Raw genomic sequence first — 20936 nt, forward strand, 5'->3', positions numbered from 1 at the left:
GTCAATATTTCATTTAAGGTTCATTTGCCTTCTTCCTGCAGGGCCGGTCCATTTAGTGAGCTCTGAAGACTTGTATCTTGTTACTGCATCAAGGCTGTAACTGTAGCCAGCTGCTGGCTAGAGCCCAAGCAACTTGCACTCACTGCACAGCCCGTTAACCCTCGTCATTCCAAACCAATGCCAGCAGAACACCAAATTTCACCCCTGTTTCCACAATGTCCTTTGTTTTGTACCCAATGCTCCATCATCTGAGGAAAAAGACAAAAAGAACGTGTTCAGGCTGTGGGTTTCCATCTTTAAAACCACACCTTTGCCAACAGCTTCTCTTGACCATTTCTTTTCCCTTCTAAGCGGAAGGCTTTGTTTCTGAAGTGCTTATGACAATTGCGTGTTTACAATTGGTGACTGCTTACTTAAAACCAGGGACCCCTGAAGTGATTTTGGTCATTAACAAATATGTCCTGGTCCAGAGTCTGAGAACATTCTCTCAGAGTGAAATTTGGAGGAGCAATTACTTTTACCTAGATTTGAATCTCTATGAGTCCTTTGAATTTGAATTTTCCATGAGTCCTTGAAGCACTTCAAAACACAGTTACAGGATGCAAGGTGTCCGACTTTGCTACTTAAAGAGGAAGATTCCGCTTTCAGCTGCAAGCACAGTGTTTGGGACTGGTTCACAGATGCTCAGTAACAGAGAATCCTACAGGTCAGAAGTCTGCCCTGGAAGAATGCTTTCAGATTGATCAACAATCACATACTCCCTGCAATCAAGACAAAAACCTGAGACAAATATAAACACCATAGGGTGGGGTAGGAAAACATCTCCCCATTGGGACTATTTCAGGTGGGCTCCAAATTCCACTTTCCCCACTGTCACTTTACCAGACAGTTTTTACACCATTCCCCACTTTCGGTCTCCTCAGTCTATACCCACAACTGACACCGACTGAACCTTCTGTTTTGCATCTGGGCTGGTGCAGAATGAGGCCAAATCACTGGATGCAGCAGCAGCAAAGGAGCTCCTTCTCCACACACAGCCTGGCTTAAGTGTCCTGGTCAATTATTCAAGACATAATCTCAAAGTAGTTCATTCACCATATGTACACAGAGGCAAACACCAAAAAAATGCTGAATGTATATTCAGGACTACAATTAACCAATGAATTGCAATGTTTTTACCTCATTCATGCATTTTAAAGGATTTACGTTCTGCATACAGTCAGATTCAGACCCTGGAAAAACCCTAGATATATATAAAGAGCCCATGATACCACTTTAAAGACGTTTCCAGGTCTGTGATGTCTTACAATGAAATTGACAGAGCAAGAACAACCACAGCACTCAGCTGGGACAAAGCAAAGTTATAATTAAGTGCCGCACTTTGGATTTACAGCAACTACAACTCTTACTAGTTGATAGTCATAGATATTGCAAGCTCAAAGCAGTGAGGAAGAACGAGAACAGTGCCACTTGGTGGAAAAGGGGGATAGGAACATTTGTAGTTTTACTTGGAGCAGTTGCTTTTACAATGATGCTCCATCTCCCCCCAGCCCGAGTTAAATTCTTAACAGCATGGCTAGTGCAACTCCATCAGTGCCCCACAGAATGCCATACAGCGGCATGCCTGCCCTGTTACCCGCGCAGCACCGAGCTGCTTTGCAGTATGCCGCGTAGCAAAGGTGTGCATCTACCTCTACCCCAGGTGCCAGCATTACAAAAAAAAAAAAAAAACCCAAAAGAATTGAGAAGGTTGTTCTCTTTTTCAATTATATATGAAGACATCTATTAAGGATGACATGGAAGTCTGAAACTGCTGGTTCAGATTTGACTCCCTGCTATTCTTCTCAATTCCTCACCTTTCATGCCACACGAGGACAGCAGGAATTAAAACAAAAAAAGGTAAAATGTAAAGTTTAACTTTAATTTACATTTTCAGTATCCAAGATACCAAATGCTTTTAATACATTTAGTTTTTCTTTGTTCCCCACTGAAGCTGAAACACTGCTCTGGGCCATGTGTAGCTCTTCTTCAGAAGGGCAAAATGCACCTAGACAGTAGCACACAGAACTCACTGAAATCAAGAGGCTTTTCAAACAAGCCAACGTGAAACATCAGCAACATATTAAAGCAGTAGCCACACAATTCAGTGGTAAGGCCTCTGTAACGCATTATTTCTTAGACAAGAGCTACTATAGTCCGATTTTGTTCTTTCTCTCTTTGCCAGATCTTTTCTCCATTGCCCTGAAGTCCTAGAGCCCTTTTAGTAGAAGCAGAAATTCATACAATTGCAACAGGGCCCTACAACAGAGGTTGTGGTGATGTACACCAAATTTCTCTTTTAAGGAAAACCCATCTATTCTTCTTTCACAGAAGAATTTTGAATTCTTCATTTGAATCCAGCAGTTTTTACAGAAACATCTTGACAGCATGCTTACCAGCCATAATGGCAAAAATTTAGAAACAGAAAAAGGATAGAAGTGAGAGATTATCTTTTCCTCCCTTCCAAAAAAAAAAAGGTAATTTATTTTTCTTGCAACAAGGAAAGGAGACAATTCCATTCCCAAGTGCCTCCTACCTGTATGCTAAAGGCATTAATGATATTTCACATTAATGATATTTCACACCCTGATGCAAGAGACTTTACCAGCTGCAGTACAGCTGCCAAGATTTTCAACTCTCTATCACTATTAACCCATAAAAATATTCTGAAAACTGGAAGAAGGTGCTGCTATAAAACTAATTTAAAAGCAGAATAGCTAAACACATTCATTTGCCTTCATCTTGTCCTGTCAAAGTCCTATGCTAATTCAAATGCTCTACATAATTTCAGTTTGCAGCACAGTCCTCTGGTTTCCTTAGCAGAGCCTAGAGACTGTCTGCATCCTTGAGGAATCTACTGGATAAAATAAGGGCCTTTGCAATTGTCATTCACTTGGTATCCCACAAGACTGCTTATATTGCATGGGGGATTGAACTAGCATAAAAATTTGAGCACAGTTCTCAAATGGATTCGGTCTTTTGTCTGCCTTCCAGCTTTTAGCCTGATGTATGTTCCTATGTGCTGTTAAACACGTGTTGTTCCACAGAAACAAGATGTAATCCCAAGATAAAGACAACTTCAACTATTTAGGATAGCTATCACCTGGGGATCCTATTTCACTTTTTACATTTTAAGTACAACTTTTAAAAAACTGCTTCATTCAGAAGGACAGAAAAAGCTGGAGACAACTGAATCGATTTTGACACATTTCATGATCTCTAGGAGCATAAGATCATTTATTCAAGTTGTTCTAAATGAAGAAAGTATTCTAACTAACACTGGTCGTAAGAGAATTCTGTACTGAATACTGCACTCCCAGATCATTGCAAAATATGTGAGACGCTGTCAGAAAACCTACCTCAGACCTAATGCACAAGAGGACTAAATTCACAAATGCAGACCTTGATCGTGACTCAGCCCGTAGTTTAACTGGTTAACTACCTGTGGCAGAAGCCAGAACTAGAGTCAAAAAAACACATTACAGCTACAGAAAGGAAAGTATGAAACTAGCTAGGGAAGGTCACAAACGAACACCAAGCCATGCTGTTAAGACTCATTCCTCTTGTACTGAGCTTCCCCCCCACCGCCATACCACACTTTCAAATACCTTTAGTTCACCAGCCTCAGGTTTTTCAGTCTCTGAATCGTCATCTTCCTACAAGACAAGAATTTACAGGATTAAGCTTAAAGAGCAGGCTTGGCAAGTAACTGCACTTACAGCAAAGGGCTCGCATTCAGCAGCCCAGCAGTAGTGCAAGACCCTTTCCACAGAAGGTACTCTTGCCCCACCCACTCATAACCAGAAAACAAGACCTACAGTCAAGGAAAGAAGTGTTTGTTTGGCTTTGGGTTGGGTTTTTTTTTTTAGGCAAAAGCATTACTCAGTAGCAGACGTCCCCCACAAAACTCATGCAGCTCCTGAGTGCTCAGAACTAGACAATAAGAAGCAACAGAACTGGGGAAAAAAAGCATTTGTCATTTGATAATTCCGTCTCTTCCAGTTGGCAGGCGGGCTTTTTGCACTTGCCCCTGTTTAGCAGTACTCACAGAAAAAGCAGCATTTGCAAGACCTATTATACTCCCAAGCATACATCAGCAACACACAGAGGACACAGAGGTGGCGTGCCATCCACATATGCAGGCTTGGTGAGGGTTTGGCCTAGCACCAAGTTCCAAGGATCTGGTGATGCCAGCAGACACCGCATCTTTATTTGTGTAGTAATCTTGTCGTCTCTGCAGGTGATGTGAACTTGCACAGAAGGGAACCACTGACAAATTTCACTGGTTTAGGTAACAGACTCCATTCAGTTCTTGCTTCTACCCAGAAATAAACCAAAGAAATGGGCAAATTTTTGCACTGTGAGAACTTAAAATACTGAACTCAGCCTCATGTAAAATTCTACACCACGTGAGATGTAAGCTCTAGCTTTGGTCCTGCTGTTCCACCGCCCTACGGGCTACTTCACTGGAATCCTAGAGTCAACTATGTTTCCAGGCATAAATACATACTCTGGGTTCAAAACAAGTTTGAGGAGCAGAAAACGTTTTTCATGCTCACACAACTCAGAAGAATGTTTTTTCCTCCAAACTTCACCACAAATTTCAAGTTTGGTCCCAAAACAAGAACTTGGTGTTTCGGCTTCAAAAAGAAAAACAAAAAAGTGACAGGATTACATGCAACTGAAAGGAAGAGTTTATAACGAAATGCCCACCTCAGAGTATTAGCACACACGCAAGTTCTGGCAAGGCAAGCTAGAGATTGACCACACAATAGTGTCTGTAAGTTTTAATTGCCTGAATTAACATGCCTATCCCACATAAGTGAGACCTCAAACTCCTTCACTTCAGCTACTCTCCACCTTACCCTTCATAAAGATATACATATTCCAATAATTCAGTCTTAACTGTCAAAGTTTAATAACAGTAAGTTTTTAACTAGAACCATACTACCAAGTAACTGGGTGTTTATCACAAATGAGACTCCTCTCCCCTCTACAGTCCCACCTATATTATAAAGATAGAAGTAACTTTCAACAAAGTAACAATGGGTTGAATCATTCATGTTATAGACAGGTAACTGAAACAGCTCCCAAACCCTCCTAACCCAGCAGGGGATATCACTGAAACAAGTTCAACAAACAAAGAATTATTACTGAGAATCGCCTTTGAAAAAAAACAGAGGCTTTTCAGTCACTCTTAAGGTAGATAACAGTTGTTTAGATAAAAGCCCAGGACAACCTGAGTCCAACTCGCACTGCTTTCTAAAAACAACTCAACCAATATAAGCTACTAGAACCAGCAATATCAAGGAAGCTCTCGATCATGGTCAAAGAATACTTAATGCAAAAAAGCCAAGCATTGCTCTCCTGCAAGAAGACTGGAGAGAAGGCACCCTGTGTAACTTGCACACATCTGTAACCACAAATTATGCAAGATCTACTGGCTGGCACCAGAGTGACTTGATCGATTGCCACTACTTGAACAGCAACTTGCACCTCCCAGATGATGGACAGCTGCAACCTGCACTGAAAACTGTACACACAATAAAGGCTACTTCATTTACAAGCCTATTTGTCAATGCTAACTAAACACAGCTGATCCAGACAAGCATCTGGATCACACCTACCACTTTCTTTAGTTTAAATAGATTGCATTGAAGGAAGATTTATTAGTCTTGGATATAAAAAAGAAGAATCACTAAAGTAGAAAAGAAGCTTCATTACTTTGCTAAGGCAGATGCCAGGGTGAGACCCTGAATGCTATTGCTTGCACCTTCCCCAGTTAGCAACAGAAGAAAACCAAAAGTAAGAACAAGAGACTGACAAATTTCTTGTCAGCTACTTGGGAAAACAGATGGCAGAAACAATGAGTGTCTCATAAGAGACTGATCTAATGCACACAAAGTACATCTCAATGAGGAAAAATTATAGTAACATAGCCCTGGGTTTTTCTGGCTACATGGTAGAGGAAAATAGAACAGGGACAAGATAACACATTCTTCATGTGGTGGCAAGCAAAAGGTTGAGGAGAATGAAAGGAGACAAGAAGCTTCTTCCCCCACACAACTTATTGCTTTGCTCCTACAGACACATGACAGAACTATATATCCTTTTGTGTGTTATAGCTGCACTCACAGGTAGTGAGCTACATGTCCTGTCTCACAGGCCATCAGTTACCTCAGTATTTAGGTAATGTTATACACATGCCATGCACCTATGACAAGCAGAAGCTGCTCACGTCTAGACAGGACGCTGTTACATCAAGGTAACCTGATGTAGTGCATGGGTTAAGTTATACACAAAAGAATAATTTAGGACACCACAAAACTGTATTCTTTTTAATCCTCCAGCTAACCATGAAAGAGTGTGTTCCTCTTACAAGGTTTTCATACATGTCAATTACATTTAAACAATAGTTTTCATTTAGTGTGGCTGTTAACTTGTACCAGACTTTTTCCCATAACAGGGTCAAACAGCATCAACACAGTTAGTAACAAGCAACAAAAGCTGCACCAAGCTGTTGATGGGTTTCAAGGCAAATGCTTTCTACATGAAAACAAAGTGAGTAGAAATATTTGGAAAGTGCTGAAATCCACACCAGGAGTCAGATATTCTAGGTTCCATCATGGGTTGCCACGCAGGGCTTTCTCTGGAGAGAGAAAAGCCTTTGCAATGCATGAAAGGGATCAGGTCAAGCTCTCCGGCAAAGTACTTACTGACTGCCTGCTGTTCTCGTCATCCTCTTCTTCATACCCATCCTCATCCCCATCCAAGCGGGTGAAGTCGTCATCTCCGTACCCAACCGAGACCAGGCCTCCTTTCTCTCCTAAAGAGAAAGGGAACAAGAAAACCATGAGGAAAGGGGGGGGCGGCGACGAGCGGGGCCTTCCCCTCCCCGGGGAGGGCCCTCCCGCTCCCGCCGCCTCCCTCGGCCCCCTCCCTGCCCTCACCCGTAGCCCCTCCACCGTCGCTTCCCGCCGTCCCGGCTTCGCTGTCCGACTCCGGGTCCGAATCCTCCGCATAAACCGCCAACGAAGAAAGAACGCTCCGCTTCGCCGCCGCCATCTTCCGCCTCCGCCAGGGCGAACTTCCGGCGCGCGGAGATGACGTACCCAGAGCAGTCGCCATAGCAACACCACCCTTCTTCCACCTTAAGCGGGCTCAGGTTAAACTGGGAGAACTCCGGCGAAAGGAGAAAACCCCTCAGCGAGGAGGAGCACGGCTTCTATCTGGGAGAGAGAGGACGGATAAAAGGCGCGCGGCCTCTTTATAGTGGAGGGGTTGGCCCTTTAAGCGCCTGTTTCTGACGTCATCGCGCGGCGCCGAGACAGCACCTGCCGGACCCTGACCAAGAGTGAGAGGGGTCGGGGTGAAGAGGGAGACGGCATGGGGCATGGGGCATGGGGCATGGGGCATGGGGCATGGGGCATGGGGCATGGGGCGGCGGGAGGATACAGCCCCGCTGGGGAGAAAGGCCCCGCCTCCCCCCTAAGGCGGGGGGGGCGAGTTGGGGAGCCGCGAGGTCCCCCCCTCAGCTATGGTCCCCCTCGGCTGTGCCCGGCCTGTGCCCCATGGGGAGGCTTCAGTGGGGGTCTGTCCCGGAATAAACGATACTGGGGTCCCTTCCAGTGAGAGGGCTTGGATAGCATCCTTGGGGGGGCTAAAAAAAGGCGGGAGCCTGGCAGGGTAACCATGGGGGAGGTTCCGTAGGTGGCAATGAGCCGGGGCAGGCCTCGGCCAGAGGAGGGTGGTGGTTCAGGTTTAGCATCAGTTCCTGTCACTGTTCACAGCTTCTCTAAGATGAGTGGTGAGGCTCGGCCAGGCCTGGAAGGCAGGGTCCGGAAAGCACTGCGGAAGGTCTTCGGGTTTGAGTCCTTCAAGACTTCCCTGCAGGAAAGCGCGACCATGACTGTGGCCAGAGGTGAGGCTCAGTATCGGAAAAATGTGAAACATGTCTGGTTTTCCATCTTCCTTTGAGGGTGGTACTGCAGGAGTTGGTATTGCACCTGTTTTGAGGAGACGCTTCACCTGGACTGGACAGGACCACCCAGCCCTCCAAGGCCTCCTCTGCTCTGAGATCATTTTAGTGGCATAGGAGAATGAGCATGTGCTGCACACGGTCTCTGAGCACGGCTTTGCCCTGCCTGTTCTCCTTTGCATTTTGCTTGTAACCCCACTTTTGCATCAACCAGAAAATAGGAAGCAAAGTACAATCTTGCTGGTATCTCCACTGGAGGCATCTGCCAGCGAGTTTATGGTCAGATGAGGTCAAAACTGTTTACATTTATAAATTTTCAGAGTAAACGTGTCCTTGTTGTAGATGATGTTAGACAGAGATGATACCAGTAGAAGACTTGATTTCCTGGAATAGTTTATATCTGTTCTCTGAATTGTGTGGCCGCTATCAGAAACGTAATTTGCTGGTGTTAATATATCAACCAACATACCGCTGTTGGTTGGACAGGCAGCTCACACAGACAGGCTGCCAACCGCCAGGTCCCCTGACAGGTCTCACAATGTGAAGCACAACAGCATCAAACTCAGCACTCAGGATGTAGTTACAGTTTTCATGTATCGCCAGCAGCTATGCAGACGTGCTATTGACAACAGACTGGCCAAAAGTGGTGCTCTGTTAGCAGGGTGTCTCTGCCTATTACCATTGCATGCACTGGCATCTCCCTGACTTGAAGTGGACACTGCTTAGGGCAGTAACAGTTACTAACTGCATGATGCTATCTATGTGGTTGAGATTTCCAACCCTTATTTCTTATGAGGTATCTTTCTGGGATAAGCTTTAAGTTGATGTGGTAAAGATCTCTCATGGGGCTGGTAGTTTGGTAACTGGAGGTCTGTAAGATGAAAGCAAGCAGCTCATCTAGAAGAGAATTAGCAGGAATAACTTGTTTAACTTCTCTTTATCTTGGTTTCTGTGTATTTTCTGGTACTTTTGTAAGGCTGTTTCTAAGTGTTTACAAAGCAATTAGAGACCCTTTGAAGGAAACCATTGCAGGCACGAAAGGTATTGCTATGCTTTTAGAACCTAAAATGAAGTGTCTTTTGTTGGCATGCCACACGGTACACACACGCATATGCTGTTGTCACAGATTACAAGCCATTTTACCCACCCCTCCAAACAGAGCCCTGGGAACTCGCCACCACTCAGTAGCCTTGAGCTTTCTTTTGTTGTCTTTGCAGGCGAGAAGGATGTCTTTGTATGCATGCCCACAGGGGCAGGGAAATCCTTGTGCTACCAGCTTCCTGCAGTTCTGGCAGTGGGCATCACCATTGTCATTTCACCTCTGATTGCACTGATTCAGGTAACTGTCTCCTGTTAGCTGTGGAAAAGCAGTCAGTGAAGGGGGTCGGGAGACGCTGGAGGCATGACTGCCTCTTGTCTTTCTGTCCATGAGTCTCTGCTGTTGACCTGCCTCTGGATTCTCGTCTTGATGTCTCGGTGTGTTTTCCTTACCCTGGTGATAGGTGAAGAGACTTCAACTTAGCTGCAGAGCAGAGTAACTCTGGTATGATACTATGCAGTTCTCTAAAAGGAGTTTTTTCTTCTTTGATAATAACCTGGTGTTTTTTATAACTGTGCCTTTCTCCATTTTCTCCATTTGTCTTTTACCTCCAGTGTGCTATGCAGAAGCAGCAAAGTACAGTAGCTCAAATGAACCAAACTGGATCTTTGCCCAGACAAAAACTGCCATTTTGCCTACAAAGTAGTAACTTCGGGAATGATGAAGTTGCCTTTGAAGGCATAATTTGTTCTGCACCAAAATATCTTTTTTGTTGCAGTCAGTCTTTCTGTCATGGGAAGAAGCTGGTTTAGCATAGCTTCTCCTTGAGCACTTTCATCTGAGACTTTTTTTTCCCCCTCTGTTTTGTCTTTTCTACTGTTTCATCACCTGTTGGGAGAAACACTCCCTGTAAGAGCAGCTGTAGCATTGCTTAGACTTCTGTAAAGCATCTGATTAGCGTTGCATGATATCTGGTGTTGTAGGCTGCTGGTTTGGGTTTTAGTTTTTGTGGATTTTTTAACTCTTTTATAGTCTTGATGTAATACTCATTAAGAATTAAGAGCAGGCTTGGTGATATAGCTCAGAAAGGTGCTATAAATAGTGAATTGGTTTCATGTGCAAAGACTTCTGATTAAGCTCCAGCGCAGGCAATATTTATCAGTGAAATGGAGGTTAAAAAAGTTACCATTGGTAAGATTTGTAGGTGAAGCAGAATGTGTCAGAGTGACAAATAGGTTGAGGTGGGCTCAGTGACTCTTAGGGAAAAGAGCTGGAGTGAACCTTCAGAGGTCTTCTCATCAAGATAGAGTGGCTGTGCCTGAAACGATCATGATGTATTTCATTGTAGCCGGACTTCAAGAGCTTAGTCTGTGTAGTTTATTATAGGGAAGGCTGAGAGTTGACTTTGTGAACAGGAAACAGTGGATATTAAATCAATCACTGAAATGGGTTATTGAGTGAAATAATGAGAGATCCATTTTTCAGGAATATTCATATCTTCTGCATTGTTATGGGCTAGTCAAGTGCAAGTGACCAGCTCAGTGTAAGGATAGGGAAGTGAATTTGTATGCCCAGGGTTCATCTGGATGTGATGCCATGTTTTCTTCACAGTTTTCATGGCATGATTCTTATCCAGACTTGGTTCTGTTGCAGTGGTGATTTGCATGATTCTTGTATTTTGTCCTGTCTCAGCTGTGTTTATAACATCCTTTAGCTATTTTAGAATGAAATGCACTCTGTTATTGTAGGGTGGTGGTATTCATTTTCCATCTGTGACAACTCGATCATGTAAATCCTGAGACGCGTTGGTGGCTTGTCTCAGCTCACTGTGGCTACAATGAGTTATTTTGCACAGATCCCTGCCGGTGTTCCCTAGCAGCAAAAAGACTGTCTTAAAGTGAATAGATGCACAAAATGCAGTCGGATGTTAGAGCTGGACAGATATGCTCAGAGTTGAAGATAAAGGCATCTAGACTTGAAGTCTAAATACCCAGACTGTAGGTATATGTTGTCCTGAGACTCGATCCTGGATCTGGAAGTTGGGGCCTCACCTGGATCTCCCTAGTAATCTGGCTTGCTGATGGTGACTTTCTTTATATCCATTTGCTTTTAATTTAATTTCCATTTTGTATTTACTCTAGGATCAAGTGGATCACTTGCTGGCTCTGAAGATCAAAGCCTGCTCTCTGAACTCCAAGCTTTCTGCCCAGGAAAAGAAGACCATCCTGGCTGATTTAGCAAATGAGAAGCCCCAAGTAAAGCTCCTGTACATCACCCCAGAGATGGCAGCTGCCTCTTCCTTCCAACCTACGCTGAACTCTCTGGTGTCCCGAAACCTCTTGTCCTACCTGATAATTGATGAAGCGCACTGCGTCTCCCAGTGGGGACACGATTTCCGACCTGACTACCTACGACTGGGCACCTTGCGCACTCGCATACCCAATACACCGTGTGTTGCCTTGACTGCCACTGCCACCAAGCAGGTTCAGGAGGACATTGTGGCAGCACTTAAGCTAAAGCAGCCACTTTCCACGTTTAAAACTCCTTGCTTCAGATCTAACTTGTTCTATGATGTGCAGTTCAAAGAGCTCTTGACTGATCCATATGCCAACCTGAAGGATTTCTGTCTGAAGGCGCTTGAAGTGAAGAACACCACTGGGGTAGGTTTTACACTTGGGGAAGAAGGATAAACTGAACAAAATCTACCGTAGTGGCCACTGGCCTTGCAGTGGTTGGTATGGCCCTGACAGGTCTGTGGCAGGGATGGAGGAGGTCCCTGGAAGGAAAGTGCTAATGAGTATTTTTTAGTTCCTCTAAAAGTGCTCATGTATGTTTTTTAGTTCCTCTAAAATAGGTAGAATGTGAAGGCTGTCCTCAGAAAGGGGTTGGTCTAAAAGAAAATGGATTAGGAATATGCGACTAGCATTTCTGTCTTGGTTTGTCGTGTCCCAGGTGATCATTGTGTGTTTTACAATGTTCTGCTCTTCTAGTGTGGCGAGGGTGAACAGAAGCATTTGAAGTGTTGTATTGAATTTCCTGCTCTAATTCTAACTCCCAAAATAACTCTTGGCAACTCAGTTATAGCCTCTGTACATGAGTTTATTTGTAAGGTGGAGAGAGACTGCTTCTTGCCTTCTGCCCGCTGGGAGACCTTATTTGGTTGATGTTAGGACTTGTAAGGAAACTCTCTTTATGTCTTATTTACTTTTGTGCTGCAACAGTATCTTTCAGTTGTAGAAGAGATGAGCTTTCGGCATCCCTCCTGTCTCTGTCATACTGATGACCGCAGCTTTGCTGATTGGCTTCAGACAGTGTCACGGACTTTCTCTCCTGTCTGCCCAGGTGTACTCCGGTTGTGGTATTGTGTACTGCAGGATGAGGGATGTGTGTGACCAGCTGGCTATTGAACTGAGCTACCGAGGAGTGAAAGCCAAGGCGTATCACGCAGGTATAGGAAGTTGCATCTGCATTTCCCAGTAGCTGGTACCACCTTTAAGGCCTGGGTTGGGGCTACCTAGAAAACAGCTTTCTAGGCATGGGTCTGCAATGTGTCTGATGCTCACGTGTCAGAGGTGTGAGGTAAGTGCAGGACCTTCAACGGAATGGCATTCCCATCACTCCAGAACTGTTGTTTTTTTTGGATCTTGTATGGCCTAAATATAACAAATGCTTTTATCCCGGGAGGGATTTTTCTCTTTGGAATAGAAACAGCTGCTGCAGACTTCTGCTTGATCACAGGCCAGCTTAAACATGGGCAGGGAGGAGTACGTGCATCACTCAGTATTAGTGAGGGGGTTGGCTCGCAATGGGGGAATGGAGGAGGAAGAAAATCCTCTTGATTCTTTTCTTTTTTTCTTTTTTTGTTATTGTTTCCTTCCCTCTTTTTCCCTTCCCAGGACTCAAGGCAGCTGACAGGACTTTAGTCCAGAATGAATGGATGGAGGAGAAGATCCCTGTTATTGTTGCAACAATCAGTTTTGGAATGGGAGTAGACAAAGCAAATGTCAGGTGTGTGAAGCTGTGTTGTGCACCACAAGAGACTGAAACCTGAGGAGTGGGAAGGGAAAGCCTCAGTCTCTATTACCTGATACATCTCACTCAAATGCCTGATGAATACTTGCTAAAACCCACAAAAACAGAGCTGGAGGTTCTTTGTCTTAGAAGCAGCAAAACTAAACCTGGAAGGGTTTTGTAAAGAAGTTATAAACAAGGCACCAGAGCTCCTCTTTGCCAGTCATCTTCAAAACCAAGAAAATTGGAGGAATGTTTGTTCTTTGCCACACCCTCCAGGATTTCAAAAGGAGCCATCGCAATGCAATCACAGCTGCCCCTTTCGCTTTTCTTAGTGCAATAGTTGCTGTTAAAAAAGCAGTGGGAAGAAAATCTGCATCTAATATAGTTCATACACCATCTACTAAAATAGTCAGAGCCAGCTTTTTTTAGAGATCTCCTTTTGCAATGCAATGGGGAAAAAATAGCAATTCACAAATGGCAATAACCATCTAAAAAATACAGCTCTAGTCCAACGACAGAAACTTTGCACAAGTTTTCAATTGCTGTTCCTCTGGGACTTCTGTTACCATAATTGCTTTGTGTTGTTAGAATTCCTGCACTACAATATAGCTGTGCTGAGTTAGTATTGTGAGCTGTGATCACTTAGTAGAGGGATAACTCAGGTGCTGCTCACCCAATGCCCCACACAGACCTGATCTTTACTCTAAAATCTACATAAACCAACTGCTCTGAGCACTGTGGGAGAGGGGCAGGACATCATTGAGGCGATCACATCAGTTCACAACTGTGCCTTCCTTCTGTCTGTGTCACTTTGCTGACAGATAACAGGATCCTATAGCAATGACAGACTATTTTGCTGCTTAATGCATGTTACCCAACAGAGAAATGAGGAGTCTCCTAGGGTGGCAGCATGAATTAATGACCTGCTGAAACCATGCTGCCCTGTTCAGTACAGCGGTCATTAAAAAAGGCAGAGTAACTGAAATGCATAGGACTGATTGACAGTGAAATATAGTTGAAACATGCTTGTAATCTGGTTAGTTTCCAAGGGATGGAGTTAAAATGACTCTTTACCAGATATTTTTTAATAGTTTAAAGGACATTATACCTGAGCTCAGGCAACAAGGCTCTGCTGCTTAGCCTTCGCTGTATGCTGGCAGAGCTCTGAGTATTCATGCGTATGTTATCAAGTAAGATCAGGTCTGACAACTTCTGGAGGTAACTCATCTGGACAAAAGGGAAAACAGAGGTGTTGTCTCTTTTTCTGATGGAATCTGCTTCTCTGTCTTTACTGCCAATTCAATTTTGCTTAAGATTATTTATAAATTTCTTCAGTAAGCTTCCTGATGGGGAATAATTGCTCTGATGCTTCCTGCCTGGCCTGTTCCTGGAGTGTTTGTGTTTGAAGACGTGTTTGCTTGCTTTTGTCATTTAATCTTTTGCCACACCCATATGCATCATACCTGCCTCTGGGACATGCTGGTTTTGAGGCAGACTGGTATTTAAAACATTGGCAGCGTTACTGTAATGTAAAATCCTCTCAACACAGGTATAAACTGAATTACTGAATATTCACGTACAAGCAGGCTTAAAGCAGTCTTGCAGTGGTGTGTTGAAAACCGTCCTTCAGAGATTACATACAGTTTAGTGATGATTCATAGTCATATTTGCTGGCTGGGAACGGTGCCCCCATCTACAAGTGATCTTGGTGAGACAGAATTTCCCATGCAAACTTTGCTGGCAAAAAAGTGTCTTTTTAAAATCAAGTATTTCAAATCACGTTCCATAATGTTCAAATTGTGTTCCACAAAATAAATGGGACTTTTTTATCAGTGCTGTATTTTATGGTAAAATCTCCTAAACTCCTTAAATCAATGTCCTTATTCTCACTCTTCATAGCTGTGCAATTGTATGCACATTTGGGATATTCATGTGCCCATTCATTTCCATCCATTTGGAGTGACATCCCGATCACCTGTTGTTCAGGTGCATTTGTTTTCTTATAGCTCTGCTGCTTTCCTTGTGTCTTGTGTTAAAAGGACTTAAATTTCTGTGTGCAGAATCCCTTGCTCTGCTAAATCCTTTGTCTTTTATGCTTTTGCTACCCTATTTTTTTTACTGTTGTTGATGTCTGCAAACACTGCAATCATGTATACAGTGATCTGAGAAACCTGCAGCCTTTTGTTTCCTCTTGTCTTATCACATGCAGATTTGTTGCCCACTGGAATATTGCTAAGTCAATGGCTGGGTATTACCAAGAATCTGGCAGAGCTGGGAGAGATGGGAAGCCATCCTGCTGCCGTCTCTATTACTCAAGGAATGACCGGGATCAAGTCAGCTTCCTGATTAAGAAGGAGCTCTCTAACGTCCAAGTAAGATCTGCAGAATAGCATCCACCTGCCTCGATATGCTGCCTTTGCTCTGATCTGGTTTGCCTCTTGCCTGCAGTCACCTCTGAACATGCAAAGATGAAATTAGTTTTTCTGGGTCTAGAGCTGTCTGTAGCGCTGTTTCAAGGGACCGCAGAGGGGAGTGAAGCAGGAAGGGAAAGGGCTGCCAAACCCAGCTCCAACCCTATTAGAGAGGTGTGGGTGAGCAGAAGTGTGAAGCAGAGACAGGGTGGTGTCTGTACCTGTTTGCCATATTGATCAGAAGGGTTGGATTTGGTCATCGCTAGAGTTACTTTATCTGTTTATATTTAAATTGAAAACTATAGTTATTGTCCTCGTCTACTTTCAGGAAAAAAAAGGCACCTTAAAAGAATCTGACAAAGCTGTGATGACAGCTTTTGATGCCATTGTGAACTTCTGCGAGGAGCTGGGGTGAGTATGCTTCTTTCAAATACTGTTTAACGTTGGGGAAACCATGTGCTATTCCTTCCGAAGCACTGTTATGGCTGAGTTCTTGCATGTCCATGAAAAAGAAAATACTGAATGAGTCACCCGATATTTTGCTGTCTGGACTAACAAAGGTATCCCTGAGACATCTCTCACTCCTTCCCACCTCTGAGTTAACTGAGATGTTGGTCTTTGAGCCTGACCAAGTGACGTGGTGGTATTAAACTGTAACTCCTCTGGTGGTATTAAACTGTAACTGAATTTTACTATGTTCTGTCTTTGATGGGTTGACTTAATTGCACTTGCTTTTTTTATTATTCTTTCCTCCTTCACTACATCATCTCTCTTCCAAGGAGACACACAGCCTAATCAGCATGGGATGGAAGCATTTAGATTTAATCATTTTCTAAATCTCAGGGGCTCCACTCTGCAAAGTACTAGGTATCCATGATTCTCATTGAACTTTGAAGAAGCTGATGGTGCTTAGAATGTTTCAGAAACAGACTCAAATTATGGATGTGCCCAGTCTAAATGCAGACTAGCAACCACAACATGCATTGTTCAGGTTTAGTTCATGGCTTGTAAGATGTAATTGTCCTAATTACTATTCTATGCTAGATAAGACGTCAAAGCTATAATTTTGCCAGTTAGAGAGCAGTGTATGTTCACTAACTGAAAATGGTCAACATGTGTCTTACTTTCAAGTCTGCATTCTGTTTCATTTTTCACACCTGTGTCTTGGGCAACTTTTTCAGTGTGACTGTAATACGTGCTTCTTTTCTGATGCCTTGGTGAGCATGTTCTCTCCTTGTGGTCATGTTTGGTAAACAAATCCTGGGTTTATGGGGTTGCTCTGGGAAAGTCTTGCTTATACTGAAGTATGGCACAACATTGAGTTCCGGGGCACTTGAAGGAGCATTTCTTTGCCCAAAGTCAAGGTGGTTCTGGGAAGTAGCTAGTAGGAGGCTTCTTGCTATAGGAGTTTGATCCACTTACTTGGCTAAGCAGCTCTGCACCTTCTGGTGTGTGTTACCAGCTCACAGCAAGAGTGGCCAGATGGCTGTTTGTGTCTGGGTTTTGTATGATCGGAGAGGCAGCTGTATCTATCTGGTTAGATGCTAACCTCAGGAAACCTTGTCTTGGTATCTCCTTGATTCCTAAGCTGGTTATCAGTGGAGTTAGTCATGACAATAATTTCTTGGAATGGACACTAGTGCTATAAGAACTGGACTGGGATCACTGAACTAACCTTGCACAAGCCAAAAACAGTCAAAGGACATTCCAGGGTGGTGTCCCAGTGAGGGCACGGGTTAGGCTCCATGTAACCATCTTGCAGCATCTCCCACTTCATGCGTGCTGTAAAGAGCCTGACTGCTATTTGAAGTGAGGACCTTCTCTAGAGTTGCACTGCAGCAGTGAGGCAATAACTGAGGACAGAGAGAAAACATTCTCCTTTGCTCAGATGAATAGTAAGGGATACAAGATTTCACTGGGTACCTAAAAGAGATTTCTGTAAGGGAATATCACTGACCTAATTAGAAGTCACGTCTCCCATACTTTTTCTTCCCTCTCCCAGCTTGGTACATTCTTCCTACTCTATAACATGCTATATACATCCCAGAGTAGCATATTGCAGCACCACTGATTGGCTTCCTTGCTCATAACTGTACAGGAGATTAAGATGCTATTTAAAGGAATGCTACATTGCATTTCTTTCTTACATCTTGAATTAATATAGTTCTATTCACTATCCAAACAGTGAAAGCAAACCTGAAAATCTGACCTTGCAAGGTTCTAAATAAGAACAAATAAAGAACAATGTTCTAAATAAGAACAAATAAAGACAGACTTGGCAAGCAAGTTTTTGCATAGTATATTTAGGCTATTATCCGAGTATGCCAGGAGAACAGTAGTATAATCTGCTTTTAGAGAGTGGGCTTAGACAAAGCTTTTGCTAGTCAAGTTCCTGTTGCCCATTTGCAAGATGGGAAAAAAAACCTTGTGTAACTGCAGCAGCAGAAGACGACATCTTGATCAGTTTTTGGTGGTGGTTGACCATTTGCCATCTCTAACCCATGGTTTTGCTTGAAAGATGAAAACCAGGCAGAGATGAGTTGATTTTGATATTTGGCTAGTAGTGCAGTTCCTGAATACAGGTAGCCTTATGTATTGAGTTTGCTGTGGACTTACAGAACAACTCGCTGGCATTGGTGCATTGCTCTTGATGCAGGAAAGTTACATGGGGGATATAACCACCCAGGGAGAGAAGATGAGAAAGCTTTCTGTGAACAACACAATCAGGCTGTAGCTGGACTGATTCTTGCTGTAGGGCTCCAAGTACTGTGTCTCAGCTTCGCTGTTTATGCACCACTCTGTTTGTGCCTTGGAGACGAGCAGCACCCAAAGATGGCAGCAAATAAAACAAGAGCAACAAAAACAAGACAGAAGATGCCAATCACCACTAACCCTCCAAGAGCCCAGTCACTTGTTGTAATTAGTCTCTTTAGGTCTTCCAGAACTGGGGATGCCTCTTGCAGTGATGACATGCTGGCTTCCACCCTGCTGGAGATAGACAAGAGCAATATCAAATGTTGGTGTATCCTCTCGATGCCCTGAGCCACAGTCCCAAAACCAGTAGAGGCATGCATGCTGTCTATGCCTGCAGGCATCCCTCTTCCAAAAGGGAAAGTCACCCTTCACAGAAATGAGAGCATAAACTATAAGAAAGACAGCTGAGGCCAGTTTCACAATCAGATCTACAAAGATGTAAAGAGGAAAGCTTCTGGCTTTAAAATATTCTGGCAGTTGAGATTTATTTTAATCATAGTTTATCAATATTTTTAATAATATAGCATCTCTCCCAGCATGTTCAGTATGAACCCTTCACCTCTGTCAGCTGTACAGCCTATATGTGAAAGGCAAGCATTCAGTGACAGCACATGCTTGATACCATTGGAAAAATCCCTAAAAAGGAACTGGGCACTTAAACTCTGACACACACTGGAGATTAAATGAACACTTATTTAAAAACAAACAAAAAATCCCACCAAGAATAAACAAAGATCTTCATGTATGCCTTGTTGCTCCCATAGGGCTTCGAATAGTCTAGTTCTGTAGAAAAGGTCTGCTGTTAACAGTTTGCTTTAGTAACGCTTTCTGTTACTCTGCAATAGAAGCAGAAGTTTTCCTCCCGTGAAGTACTTAAGTCCAGCAATAATTTAAACTGGGATCTCAGTGAATTCTACACACTTGCTCTTTTACTGATACTTTGCATAATGACTTGGCTATCAGCTTTCTGAAGAACATTCAGCATCTTTTTGCGAGCATCTTGTGGCTTTACTGAAGCTTCCTTGCTTCTCGAGGGAAAGGATGGATTATTGTTCACACTTTCTCTCAAACATGACTGTGCATTAAAAATAATGTAATACGCTGGTTTTGAAAATTTGTTTGACTTGTTGCCCCTTATGTCTGTATCCTTAATATTGTAAAGGATAGGATTAGTCATATAAAGCATGTTTCACCCCCAGTAAGTCACATTTGACTAGGAGCATAAGCTCACACTTCAGTTTGCTAAAGCTTTTGTTTCTTTCTCAGCTGCTAAATATATTCAGTTTGTACTTTGTTTTCTGGAATTATAGCAGATCACCATGCCCAGTCTCTACTCGACAGGCACACAGGATGCGAAAGCTGTTCTGGATAGCTTCCATTGCCTTTAAAAAGGAGGCAGCCTAGATACTAGTTCTGTAGACCCAAAGGCAGAAACCCTGTGTGACTATACACCCTAGAAAGTTTCCATCTCTTTTGCTAACCACAGTTAATCTCCTGAAATAGGAGAGCTGTATATAATTTTATAAATACCTGAAGCTGTTGTGTTTGGAGTAGGTGTTTCTTCTGGTGCCTCCTCTGCACCCACTCCAAGAGATCTTGGCCTGTGATGAGAGACCCCCTTACTGCACCTGGAGATTTGTAGAGCTAGTATGGAAGTTGCCTGTTTGTAGCGCAGTAAATGATTAACAGCTGATTTTCCTGCAAAGGTGTGGCTAATCTAATCAAAGGCCTTGAGCCTAGATAAAAAGACCTAGTTCGGCTGTTGCTCAGACATTTCTTCCTATCCATGGCTTTAGCTGCTTGTGCACCTGTTCCAGTGCTTGTAAAGGCCTACTATGTCCTCTGACTGGGGAAGGCTGCAGGTTGTGGTGCAGAGAAGAGGGGCTTGTTTCCTGGATCCTCACTGGATCTGTATCGTAAGCTCCATTAGGAGACTGCCATATCTAAAATGAGACTGTGAACAAGGCTGTCCTCCAGTCCAAACTTCATCATGACAGTTTAGGTGGATAAACTCATTACAGAGCATTGAACTGCTGTTAGCTGCAATAAAACTGACTCCCTGTTGCGTTTGTAACTGAAGAAGACCAGAGGGATGGTGATGGAGAGAGGTGGGAACGGAGAAGGAGGAGACTGTGGTATGTGAGATTGGTGTGTGTAAAAGGAAACTTGTTTTTCACAAGCCAAGCAAATCACTTTGAAACCAGAGGGATGATGTTACAGAACAGAAGCTATTCAATTAAGTCATCAGTAGAACTTCAACCACTTCTGCTGGAGAGGCTGACATCACTGTCTCTTTTAGGTTCCTCAGAGAAAGAAACTATTTCAACACTTGTATCATCAGGACTGGAGTAACTATTCCCTTGCAGTTCCTTCTAGGCTTACCCAGGCTTTCACAACGTGTGCAGAAGTTGCTGCGTTTGAAGCAATCTTGCCTTAGTCTGGGCTCTTCTGGGTCTCCCTCTGCTTTCTGAAACAGAGAGGATCCATCCTCACTGGTGCTTAGGGCATGCCAGGTCCCTTTATGTGGGTAATGATTGAAGCCAAAACCACAAAAGCTCGTGTGAGTGCTGGGCAGGGACTCGGAGACTGGCATGTTTCTAGTCAACAGACACTGAAGAGCTGCAGTAAGCTGGGGATTTGCTGAGCATCTTTCAGGCCCACCTGACTTGCTGTGTGCAAGAAGGCGGCAGACCCCATGCAG

At 43.6% G+C, this 20936-nt stretch overlaps 2 protein-coding genes across 4 annotated transcripts in view; one reads left to right on the forward strand and one right to left on the reverse strand.

Annotated features, from left to right (window-relative positions):
• Positions 1 to 7123, reverse strand: part of SAP30BP (SAP30 binding protein) — a 30785-nt gene extending 23662 nt beyond the window's left edge. The window contains exons 1-3 of one of the 2 annotated variants that reach the window (XM_082492124.1): positions 6990 to 7123; positions 6756 to 6865; positions 3648 to 3695 (exon numbers count right to left, since the gene is read on the reverse strand). In XM_082492124.1, the coding sequence (XP_082348250.1) occupies positions 3648 to 3695; positions 6756 to 6865; positions 6990 to 7104 (273 nt within the window). In that variant the 5' untranslated portion in view covers positions 7105 to 7123. The remainder of the gene's footprint in view (positions 1 to 3647; positions 3696 to 6755; positions 6866 to 6989) is intronic. The other variant, XM_082492123.1, reaches the window with a different exon arrangement.
• Positions 7124 to 7839: 716 nt separating this feature from the next.
• The window catches only part of RECQL5 (RecQ like helicase 5), a gene marked incomplete at its 5' end in the record, with an annotated part of 38638 nt that continues 25541 nt past the window's right edge, over positions 7840 to 20936 (forward strand). For both annotated transcript variants that reach the window (XM_082492133.1, XM_082492134.1), the window contains 7 exons: positions 7840 to 7960; positions 9235 to 9356; positions 11198 to 11716; positions 12399 to 12504; positions 12953 to 13064; positions 15280 to 15442; positions 15810 to 15892. In XM_082492133.1, coding sequence (XP_082348259.1) covers positions 7840 to 7960; positions 9235 to 9356; positions 11198 to 11716; positions 12399 to 12504; positions 12953 to 13064; positions 15280 to 15442; positions 15810 to 15892 — 1226 coding nt within the window. The remainder of the gene's footprint in view (positions 7961 to 9234; positions 9357 to 11197; positions 11717 to 12398; positions 12505 to 12952; positions 13065 to 15279; positions 15443 to 15809; positions 15893 to 20936) is intronic.

This window comes from Vanellus vanellus (genome assembly GCF_965231255.1).
Source record: "Vanellus vanellus genome assembly, chromosome: 17".
In the NCBI taxonomy this organism is placed as follows: domain Eukaryota; kingdom Metazoa; phylum Chordata; class Aves; order Charadriiformes; family Charadriidae; genus Vanellus; species Vanellus vanellus.